This window comes from Myotis yumanensis, unplaced genomic scaffold (genome assembly GCF_028538775.1).
Source record: "Myotis yumanensis isolate MYYU_CA2020_CCGP unplaced genomic scaffold, mMyoYum1.0.hap1 SCAF_14, whole genome shotgun sequence".
Classification (NCBI taxonomy): Eukaryota; Metazoa; Chordata; class Mammalia; order Chiroptera; family Vespertilionidae; genus Myotis; species Myotis yumanensis.
Window position 1 is genome coordinate 33,887,793 of NW_027223765.1, and position 12,008 is coordinate 33,899,800.

The 12,008-nt window shown below is 44.3% G+C and overlaps 2 protein-coding genes across 6 annotated transcripts in view; one reads left to right on the plus strand and one right to left on the minus strand.

Annotated features, from left to right (window-relative positions):
- The window catches only part of RAF1 (Raf-1 proto-oncogene, serine/threonine kinase), a 72,432-nt gene extending 71,116 nt beyond the window's left edge, over positions 1–1,316 (plus strand). For all 5 annotated transcript variants that reach the window (XM_070433601.1, XM_070433602.1, XM_070433604.1 and 2 more), the window contains one exon: positions 271–1,316. In XM_070433601.1, coding sequence (XP_070289702.1) covers positions 271–414 — 144 coding nt within the window. In that variant the 3' untranslated portion in view covers positions 415–1,316. The remainder of the gene's footprint in view (positions 1–270) is intronic.
- MKRN2 (makorin ring finger protein 2) overlaps positions 502–12,008 on the minus strand; it is a 37,296-nt gene continuing 25,789 nt past the window's right edge. Inside the window, exons 5-8 of the mRNA XM_070433607.1 lie at positions 10,690–10,904; positions 7,899–8,009; positions 2,828–2,972; positions 502–2,652 (exon numbers count right to left, since the gene is read on the minus strand). Coding sequence (XP_070289708.1) covers positions 2,515–2,652; positions 2,828–2,972; positions 7,899–8,009; positions 10,690–10,904 — 609 coding nt within the window. The 3' untranslated portion in view covers positions 502–2,514. The remainder of the gene's footprint in view (positions 2,653–2,827; positions 2,973–7,898; positions 8,010–10,689; positions 10,905–12,008) is intronic.

Below are 12,008 nucleotides of genomic sequence, written 5' to 3' on the forward strand. Positions count from 1 at the left end.
TTAAACTGAAGCAGTTTTTCATGATGAGGAAGTATGATGGTGGGTTGTTTTTTGAAGCCATTTGTACACCGTAAGTGTCTATAGACGCAAGCTGGTCGACCTTTTTTAATTCAAAGTATCATGGCAGTTAACTGGTTAAACAGGGAAGGGCTGGTGTTCTCCACAAGCTGTTACAGGTGGGGTGATAACAGCTTGCGTCTTTGGATTCCTAATTGAAAGCTGCTGCTGTGGAAACGCCAAGGCCCACACCATTTTGTGGCTCCGTTTCAGATCCTGTCTTCCATTGAGCTGCTCCAGCACTCTCTACCGAAAATCAACAGGAGCGCTTCTGAGCCATCCCTGCATCGGGCAGCCCACACCGAGGATATCAATGCCTGCACACTGACCACGTCCCCCAGACTGCCTGTCTTCTAGCTGACTTTGCACCTATACTCAGGCCACCAGGGGAGAAAGGGAAGTCAGCAGGCACCATCTATCTGCTCCCTTTCTATGGGAGCAGAGTTTGTTTTCAGAGAAGCTGCTGCTAAGGACCTTCTAGACTACTCACAGGGCCTTACTTCATGTTGCCTTCTTTTCTACCCTTTCTGGTCCTGGGAGAAGGAAGCCATTTACAATGCTGGTTTCTCCTGCTCCCTACCTGCATCCTCCATGCTCATGAGCTGAGCCTTCTCCAGATTCACCAGTGGCTGCTGATGGCAATATATGATCTGGGACCCTGGCCATCGGCTAGACAAGTACTTTTAGAGCAAGAAAAAGCACTTGGAGGGAAAATGAAGGTAGGCAAACCAGCCATCTTGGGGGGACACATGGATTTTGAGTATCAGCTCCTATGTGGAATGCTTATCACAGGAAGGACTTTCTTCAGAGATAGTGGTGAGTGGTGTGGCGCCAAACAGGTAGTTTTGCACATAATGAATGCACCAAACAGCCCAGGACTGTCAAGACCATGGCCGCCTAAAGGAGTCTGCTTTGGTACTATGGAACTTGAGTTTGGGGACCTTCCTTTTTCATGGAGGTCTCCAATGCATTGGGATGGTTTTCCAGAAGAGGTGCCCGGCCTACCCCTTCCAAGTCTCCGCTCTCTCAGGGAGCAGTCTTCCATCATGCTGAATTTTGTCTTCCAGGAGCTGCCCCTATGGGGTGGGGCCATTGGCCAGCCTTGTCTCTCAACAGTCAAGTCATGTGTATGCAAGGAAGCCAGGAATACAGGTTTTCTTGATGATTTGGGTTTTAATTTTGTTTTTATTGCGCCTGACAAAATACAGTTATCTGATGGTTCCTCAATTATGTTATTTTAATAAAATAAATTAAATGTAGGCTTACTGGCTGTTTCTTCCTTTTAGAGTAATGTTAAGCTCACAGCTTGAACTCTCCATTTGTTCATCCCTTCTGGAACAGGACTCAAGAAGCACGAAATGGGCCCAGAGCCTCTGCTAGGAATGAATTTAATTCAGCCTTTGCCTGTGTTGTCACTAAAGAGTTAACTATAAAAATTATGCATAAAGCACTCTAAACTCAGGTAAGAATAGACCTTTTTATTTCTACCCACACTTTAATACATTTTACAAAATATTTGATATCTATAACTGTTTATAAAAATAGGTAAATTCAGGCTTAGAGTGAGTTTGTTCTGATTCACAAGATTATGCTCCTTCAATTTAAAATCACAACTGATGATAAAAAGACATGCTTAGGACCACTGATGGGTCTGGACCAGTTTTTTTACAGGTAAGACTGACAGGTTGGGCAGGCGGCACATAAAAAAGCACGTGTGTACCACGCCCACAGGGGAGAGCTAAGGACATGTTTCCCTGGAGGCACATGTGCAAGGTTTCCTCCAATTGTGGCCACAATACTAACCAGAAATGAGGGGCTGTACTCCTGATCTATCACCTCGTACTTCCTGCTACTTCAAGAGCCCCCATTACAAGGAAGAAGGTTTATACTTTGCTTACTGACTATATAACAGTGAGACGCCTGCTCTGATCTGGGGCACTAAGGCGTGCAGTGCCCATTTTTTGTTTCTGGAAAAGCCCTGTATAGATCAGGTTTTGACCACACACTAAAGTACTATGGAAATTCACTATAAGGAATCATTTTTAGGGACGAAGAATCCTTTGGTAAGAAAAAGAAATCTGCGTTAGGGGCAACTGCAAGTTGATGTAGTTTCTAGGGAGCTAAAGTTCATGAAGGATAGGAGCCAACTTTGTTTTAAAAGCAATCACTCAAAACTCAGTCTGGCTGTTTAGCTGGTCCCCCCCGCGAGGAGCTTGAGGTGTAACTAAGGTATCAGCTATAAAAGTAGTGATTCCATATACTTGTTAGGTTAACTTTACATCCTTCACTCTTCTCATGGCTGTAATAATAGAGAATGGATGAGAGCCCAGGTTAAATACAACCCCACGCAAATCCAAGCAACACACTACCTGGGGCTGCAGTAAAGGAAGCTCTGCACACCCTACTTGGGAAAGGCTCTGCTGGCGGAGCCCAAGATGCAGGGGCAACCATCTATCTTCAGGGTTCTGACGACTCCACTCCAGACAGGTGCATGAAGAGGTCCCCAAGCTCTGTCATGTCAACATCTTCAGTGTTGGGGACATGCTGGCTTTCTCGGTTCTCGATGAAATCCCAGAGGCGCACTGAATTGAAGAACTGCAAAAATAGCCAGAAAATATACCTGGTTACTAAAAATGACAATATGGAGGCTGAGTAGCTTATTTTTCTTTTGTCTATTTCTGGTTGCCCTAACTATTAGAGAAAAACTCAGGAGCAGTATCTAGAAATGCCCACAGTAAGTGTGCCTGACTAGAGATGGCGAAGTCCTTACCCTCACGGTGCCTTCAGAACTGAGCTGTTTCCGAGGTTTCTCAGGCTCTGCTAGCCGCCCATCAGGGTAAGCGTGGCGGTAAAGACATTTGCTTCCAAATGGGCAGGTCCCCTTGCCTTGCTCAAAGTACTTACACGCTTTTTTTCTGAAAAACAGAAGAAAAAATTCCAAGATGGTGAGAGAATCTAGGGCCTACAATGCTAGGATTGGGTCAACCTCATGTTACAGGGAGGGAAGCTGAAGTTCAGAGAGGTTGGGATGCTGATTTCCAAGCTGGATAATACTGGTATTCCCACTGTGACATACACCCTCAATACAGAACTTAACCTGCATGGGTACCCCACTGTTTTGGGCCTGCAGTGCTCTAAAAAGGCCACAGGAAACACAGACCTTTGCTGTCCTCTGGGCCAGCAATGATAGGAGTCGGGGGGTGGGGGGGGGGGTGGGTGTGTGTGTGTGTGTGTGTAAGGGAAGGAGTGAATTTTAGCAGCTGCCTAAAGTTACAGGTCTCATTAGAATTTTCCTTGGTCCCCACCCTCTAGTGTTCTTTAAAATGCACAAAATACAGGTATCAAAAGTTAATTTTTTTCCTATCTTTGCCACAGACCCCTATGTTAAAACATTGCAGACAGATCATGAGAATTCTCGTGTTTTCTGTTCTAAGCCTTGTGGCCAATCACGAGAATTCTTTAAAAAGATAGTAGCTTGTAAGAACATGTAATAAATAACTTCAAAATGCAATGGGCATTTAATTTTAAAGCGTGCCTTTAACATTTATGTGAAACGTTTTTTGTACTCGTTCAATAGAAGCTTATCTGGCCACTGGGTAAAGCTAGCAATAAAACGACTGGTCCGCAATGTGTTAAGAACCCCCGCTCCTGAGGAAAACCGCAATCAGAGAATTCCCATTTCTTGTTGCTCATATGAAATTCTCACAAATGATCCTAAGTTAAAGAAGAGGAAGAGAGCCCAATAACCCAGAGGGCTATCTGGGGGTGCTGAGGAAGGGAAGTTGCAGAATAAAGCCAAATCAGTGCAGAAAGTGTGGGCTGCTGCCAGGGGTCAGCCAGGGTATGTAATGGTGGCAGATGACAAGGGGGACTCCCTGACTCGTGTTTCTCAGCGAAAGACCAGTGGTGAAGGGCCCTTAGACCCTAACACCTCTTCACAGAGGGGAGGGAACTACCTTGCTTGCCTGGGCGCTATTCCCACCAGGCCTGATCCCAGGATATGCGGTAGGGGAGTCGATTCAAGCAGAGGTGTGTGATGAATCAGACACCTTCCTTGGTCCCCCTGCCCCTGAGGTTCTGAGATCTTGAAATGACTGCTCAAGCAGTGTGTTCTTACCAGAGTTAGTTGGACACAGGCTTTAATAAACTCATCTAATTCAAAACTATTCTCTAGTTCCTATTCGCAAAATAACTGCTTTTCTTTCACCAGCCTTTTCTGGTCACCAAGGACAAAAGCCTTCAGATCACTCTCACTCCCTTTGTTCTCAGCACTCATATTCAACTATTACTTCTGCTTACAGAGCAACTCCCCAATAGACCTGTCCTTTCAGTTCCCACACTGTTGAAGCCCTTAGGGGTGCCATCCTCTGGTACCTGCATGTCAGTCAGTCATTTCTTAACTGGCCTCCCCTCCCACCAGGTTCCAACCTCTACCACAGAGGAGCATCTCCAAATAGTAGGTCACCTGTTTTTCCCCCCTTAGACTTTAGTCCAGGGGTGGGCAAACTTTTTGACTCGAGGGCCACAATGGGTTCTTAAACTGGACCGGAGGGCCGGAACAAAAGCATGGATGGAGTGTTTGTGTGAACTAATATAAATTCAAAGTAAACATCATTACATAAAAGGGTACTTTTTTTTTAGTTTTATTCATTTCAAAAGGGCCAGATCCGGCCCGTGGGCCGTAGTTTGCCCACAGCTGCTCTAGTCTGTCCCCTATTATCCCTGTGGTAGTAGGTCCTCCCAAATCCTTCTACATACCTCTTTCAACCTCAGTGATCACTTCCACTGCTCCCCATCCTGCACCCATGTCATTCTGTGCACCCACCCCCAACCTTCTAACACAAACGGAGAGGCTATTCACACTTCAGATTTCTCTGACACTCCTCTCCAGGTGCATCCTCTTGTGATATATGGCTTGGGCCTCTCATGAAGAATTTATCACCAGAAAACCTGTATCATAGTTGCCCTTTTGCAATTTTCCATGACATTATAAGTATTTACTAACCTATTCCATAGCCCCCACTGGTGTTACCTTGAAGGTGCCTGGTATGTAGTGGGTACTCAGTGTTTGTGGAATGCATAAAAACACTGATATCAATGGAAACCGAGGCCAGGAAAGATCCAAACAACAATAACGAGAATTTCTGAACAATTCCAGCAGACCTCCTTTCTACCCTCTGCCTTGCCACTCCTGCCCTCTGGTGGACACATGATAACATCACATGAGGAAAAAACCAAGCCTTTAGTAATTAATATACAACTTAAAAAGGAACCTTTAGCCCTGGCCGGTTAGGCTCAGTGGACAGACCTGCGGGCCCCGAAGGATCCTGGGTTCGATTCTAGTCATGGGCACATGCCTGGGTCCCAGGCTCGATCCCCACTAGGAGGCGTGCAGGAGGCAGCCGATCCATGATTCTCTCTCATTGATGTTTCTATCTCCCTCTCTCTTCCGCTCTGAAATCAATAAAAACATTAAAAAAAAAAAAAAGGGAACCTATAGATAACATAGTTTTGCTTTTAGTAAGCTTCTAGACCTGGCCCTCTTGCAGATATCTAGAAACAAACATTTTTAAAAACCCTGAAAGTACTGGAGGATGAACAGCAGCAGGAGGATTCTCTAAGAGATTAGACACCAAGAAGAAGGGCAAAGAGGTGAGTTATCTTTATAGAAAAAATAGCTTTTAGCCAAGAGCAGGCCACAACTGAGTGTGTCTATGAAGGGTGGCTAAAACTGCCATGGAAAAATCCAGTCCTTCTGGCCTGAAGAAACAAAAGATAGCTGGATGAAACCAGAAACAAAAAAATAAGGTAGAGAAAATATTTAGTAGCCAAACTTTTCTAAATTTGGTGAATGACAAAAACTTATAGATTCAGAGAACAACGAGCAGCATAATATGAAGAAAACGACTCCTACATAAGACATATAACTGCTGAAGCCCAGGGGAAACACGGAAAGAAACCCTAGAGAAATAATACGATCTGAACTACCACTGACTTAGAAACTACAGGGGGCAATAAGCTCCTGAACGCTGGTCTTGCCAGGAATCTTTTTGGATTTGGTACCAAAAGCAAAAAATAAACAAGTGGGGTTACCTCAAACTAAAAGCTTCTGCACAGCAAAGGAAACCAACAAAATGAAAAGGCAATCTACTGAACGGGACAAAATATTTATAAATCATTTCTGCTAAGGGTTATATCCAGAATATATAAAGAACAAATATAACTCAGCAGCAACAAGAACAATCCATTTAAAAATGGGCATAAAGGGGGGAAGGGGGCGAGAAGAGATGAACCAAAGAACTTACATGCATATATGCATAACCCATGGATACAGAAAATATAGTGTGGTGAAGGCCTGAGGGTGGAGGGAGGTGTATAGGAGCGGGATGGAGGGGACCAATGAGGACCAGCCAATCAGTGGTTCTCTCCCTTTCTAAAATTAAATAATAAATAAATAAAAAGTATTGTTTATTTTAAAAAGAGAGATAGGAACATCAGTGATGAGAGAGAACCATTGATTGGCTGCCTCCTTCATGCCCCACACTGGGGATTGAGCCCGCAACGGAGGCATGGACCCTGACCAGGAATCGAACCGTGACCTCCTGGTTCATAGGTAGATGCTCAACCACTGAGCCATACCGGCCAGGCTGTAATACTTTCAACAATAAAGACAAAACATTCTTGTTACTAAAGTACTAGTCTAATGATGACTTTTTAAAATATGTATATATATATTATTGATTTTTTACAGAGGAAGGGAGAGGGGCAGAGAGAAACATCGATGAGAGAGAAACATCGATCAGCTGCCTCCTGCACACCTCCTACTGGGAATGTGCCTGCAACCACGGTACATGCCCTTGACCGAAATCGAACCTGGGACCCTTCAGTCCACAGGCTGACACACTATCCACTGAGCCAAACCGGCTAGGGCTAATTATGACTTTTTAAAGAAAGATAGATTTTTATAAGTGCTTCGCTCTTGGGGAGAGAAAAGCAATGTCCTATGTACTTTATTTTTTTATGAAGCCATTTCATTTATTAGTGAAGTTAGATCAGAACATACAAGTGAAAATAAATATCTAATAAACATAGTTATATCCGACTTCATGAGGATATCATGAGAGAAATAAAGATTTTGGAGTCAACATGTAACTATGTACTTCTTTTTTGAAACTGCAACTAAAGTCATATTAACTTGGGGGAAAAAATAAAAATGGGCAGAGGCGCTAAATAGACATTTCCCCAAAGAAGACATACAAAGGGCCAACAGGTCCATGAAAAGATGCTTGCACATTGCTAATCAGCAAAATACAAATCAAAATCACAATAAGATATCACCTCACACCTGTTAGAAGAGACATCGGCCCTGGCAGGCATGGCTTAGTGGTCAGAGCATCAGCCTGCGGACTGAAGGATTGTGGGTTCGATTTCTGGTCAAGGGCCTATACCTGGGTTGCAGGTTTGTTTCCCAGCCCCAGTTGCATGCGTGTGGGAGGCAGCCAATCAATGTGTGTCTCTCACGTCAATGTTTCATCCACCCCCACTTTACTCCCTCCCTTCAACTCTATTTAAAAAAAAAAATCAATGGAAAAAAATATGCTCTGGTGATGATAATCACAAATAAAAAGTCAACCTCAGCTTAAAAAACAAGTCCACTGCATCATGGCTTTGCTCATCTCTGCATCTGCAAAGCCTAGCATGATGCCTAAGAGAAGGAAGAGATTCTGAGTGGCCGCAGGCTTCCAAGACCACATTCTCAGGCGGAAGGGGAGGCTCTACAGGCGATGGCAAAGAAGAACCAAGGCAGACATCAGGATCATGCCCAGACCCAAAGCACTTACCCCATTCCTTGTTTGAAAGCTTCAATCAATTCGTTCTTCTTATTCTGATCTTCTACCCAATACACACTTGGAATGACAAACTCTGATATCACCCGGCATTCTGGACAAGATCTGAAATAAGAATCAGTTTAGTATGGAACAGATTAGGTTACAAATCCTGTGTACACTACACTCTAACCCCTTGCTCAAATGCATGACCATTCCAGATGTTTCCTAACCAACATATTTACTATTAAAAACATGTTTTTCTCAACAATGAAAAGACCAATTTTAAAGTGGGCAAAGGATTTGAGTAAGCATTTTGGAGAAATGCTGAGAAAGCAGAGAAAAAGATGCACAATATCCTTAGTTATCAGGGAAATGTAAAAGCCACAATAAAATTACTTCACACCTACTAGAATAGCTAAAATCAGAAATAAAGACAATAACAAGTATTAATGAGTATGTGGAGAAACTGGAATTCTCATACATTGCTGGTAGAATGTAAAATGGGTCAGCCACTTTGGAAAATAGTCTGGCAGTTCTGAAAATGTTAAATATAGTTACCATATGACCCAACTACTCTACTAGGTATCTACCCAAGAAAAATGTTAAATATAGTTACCATATTACCCAACTACTTTACTTCTAGGTATCTACCCAAGAAAAATGAAATCATGTATCCATAAAAAAACTTGTATACAAATATTCATAGCAGCACCACTCACAATTACGAGAAGATGGAAACAACCCAATGCCCATCAACTGATGAATAGATAAACAAAATGTGGATATCCATACAAAGAGATATTTGGCCATAAAAAGGAATGAAGCACTGGTACATGCTATAACATGGTTAAACTCTAAAAACACCATGCTAAGTGTAAGAGTTAGCCAGATACAAAAAGGCTAAATAGTAGAAGACTCCATTTATTTGAAATGTCTAGGATAGTTCCAAAAGACAGAAAGTAAAGTAGTGGTTGCCAGGGCCTGGGAGTAGGGAGGGGATGGGCAATGACTACAAATAGAGGTTTCTTTTTGAGATAGTAAAATATTCTAAAACTAGATTGTAGTAATTAATGGTTGTACAAACTCTGTGAATATACTATAAACACTAAGTTGTATACTTTGTCTCAATAAAGCTATTATTTTACCACACAAATGTGTGTAAATTTAGGCAAGTTATTTGAGCTCATACCTGTTTACTCATCTGTAAAATGAGGAATATTGTAGGGTCTCTGAGAGAAGTATAAATTAGTGTGTGAAGAATTTTTAAAACAGTCCACAGCATGCAGTGACTTCTCAATGAGTTAGCTCTCCCCCGCACCTTGTCCCACTGTAGAATGTAAGAATCCTGTGTTGTTATATGTCAACTAGAGGCCCGGTGCACAAAAATTTGTGTACTCGGGGGTCCCTCAGCCCGGCCTATGCCCTCTTGCAGTGTGGGACCCCTCGGAGGATGTCCACCCCAGTGGGAACCCTCACCCCATGGAGGTTTGGCTAGCCTGGGTGAGAGGCTGATGGCTGTTTTCAGGCTGGCCACACCCCCATTAGGGTGGGGGGGTCCCCACTGGGGTGCCTGGCCAGTCTGGGTGAGGGGCTGAGGGCCGTTTTCAGGCTGGCCAAGCACCCTGGCAACGTAAGCTCCCAGCCTCTCCTTTTTTTCTTTTATTTTTTTTTATTCTGGGATTTATTTACCTTCTATAATTGCAACTTTGTTGCATTTAGCGGAGGCCTGCGGAAAGCTTGGCTTCCTCCATCGCCAGGGGCAACCCACTCCTGCTCACTCCAGCTCCGTGGCCACGGCTGGCTGAAAGCAGGTATCTGGGGTTTGTTTACCTTCTATAATTGAAACTTTGTTGCTTTCAGCGGAGCTCAGAGCTGGGCTGCAGTAGGCGGGGAACCTTGGCTTTCTCCATCACTGGAGCAAGCAAGCCTCCTGCTCACTCCAGCTCCGTGGCTGCCGGCCGCCATCTTGGTTGGGTTAATTTGCATATAGTTGCTCTGATTGGCTGGCGGGCGTGGCTTAAGGCGTAGCAAAAGTATGGTCAACTTGCATGTTTGTCTTTTATTAGTATAGTATTATAGCTCAATACTGGCTTCATGGAGCACATCACGTTTGTCAGACATGTTTTACATGCATTATTCCATTTAATCATCAAATAATCCTATTCTACAGATGGAAAAAATGAAGCTTAAAAAAGGCAATTGGAGCCAAAACCGGTTTGGCTCAGTGGATAGAGCGTCGGCCTGCGGACTGGAGGGTCCCAGGTTCAATTCCGGTCAGGGGCATGTACCTGGGTTGCGGGCACATCCCCAATAGGAGATGTGCAGGAGGCAGCTGATCGATGTTTCTCTCTCATCGATGTTTCTAACTCTCTATCTCTCTCCCTTCCTCTCTGTAAAAAAATCAATAAAATATATTTTTTAAAAAAAAGGGAAAAAAAAGGCAATTGGAAAAAAAAAAGGCAATTGGCCTAAGGGCAGCCCCCTGTAACTGTTAGTGCTGAGCTCAAATAGGCATTGCCATTAACCTCACACAGATGATCCTTGCTGCGTGTCCCTCCAATGCCCTGAAGCTTGGTGGGAATTGTTACCACATATCAAAGGAAAAGGCACGTGGGCTCAGGAAAGGTAGTGATGTGCCCAAGTTCACACACCCGGGGCCAGCACTCACAATTTATCCTCTGCATTGAAACGCCTTTAGAAGACACAAGAGGGCTTAAGAGTGGATGGAAGAAGATTCCAGATCAAACGCCCCCCTTGCTCCCACCCCCCCATTTCTACAGCTGAGACTCATTACTGTACTTACTTAATGATTGGGTTCTCGAACTGCTTGGCACACCTCCACTGTCGGATGCAGGACAAGCAGTACGTGTGATTGCAGTTGGAGAGAATCCCAAACCTCCTCTCAGAGGCAGACGCCTTCTCGAGGATCACTTCCATGCAGATACTGCACATTTTGTCCTGACTTGCCTGGAAGGCGAAGGCCTTTTCCATCTCGTGTTCAAATGTTGACATGCAGATCTGAAGCAGAGAGAGAGGAGGGAAACCTTAGGTTCTGGGCTGCTGAGCAGCAGGGAGAGCCAGGGGGCAGCTGCCAGCCACACCGCCACAATTGAGACCAGGAAGGAACACAGACTGGCTGTTTTATGCAGGGTACAGCAATCCCTGGATTCAGGATACAGCACTCTCAGAACACAAAAAGGACTTCAAGCCATCACTGGCCCAGCCCCTTCTTTCCTAGCATGATATGGTCACTTCCAATTTAGAGCTGAGGCCATGGATGTCCCAAAGGTTAGAGCACCAGTGTGGGACCACAGAGTTCATAAGAACCGGGACCCTGGTCTCCTTGCTCCTCTGAACCAGCCTTCCCCACACCAATACCAGAAACGCTAAATAATCCTTAACTTGAAATATCAGGCTGGCAGTACAGAGTCAGAAGTAAGCAGCACCACTTCTCAAGAGAATAAATTACTTAATGAATTCATTTATTCAGTAAGCAGGTGACTTACAGTACTGTGTATCAGGCATTACAGTCTGAAAAGAGTACAAAGACCGAGGCTCTGCCCTTCGGTGCTCACAGTGGACACAGATGTGAGATAAATCAACGTGCACAGCACAAAGACCTCAGCACACCTGGGTGAAGCTCTAATTCTGCACTCATTTGAACACCTCTGGGAAGACAATGGAGAGTGGCGGACACAACCTCCACATACAGGGAGCTCCTATTCAGGGGTTCTACACCACAGCTGTGGGCTCCTCCCCTTCTCTCTCACCCATCTTCAGAGCCCTGAACCAAGCACAGGGCCCACTGTGAGGCAGTGCCTCCTACACTGGCACCTAATGACCCTTCCAACACTTGGCTCCTCAAATTCTATGATTTGGGCTCCTTAAATTTTTCAGAATTCAGCCTGGCTAGATTGTAGCCACAATGCTATGTAAACCTAGGGAGGAAGGGTGTGTATGTGTTATGTGTGTGACAGACACACACTAGGCTCCTGAGGCTAGATTTATTTTCCTGAACTTTGCATAGCTTTATGCTTCTGAGGTTTCTCCTCTTCCCTTTATTCTAAATAATCAAGAATTGTCAAATGACAATAGAAAAAGGACTTGAAAATAGGGTGTAAA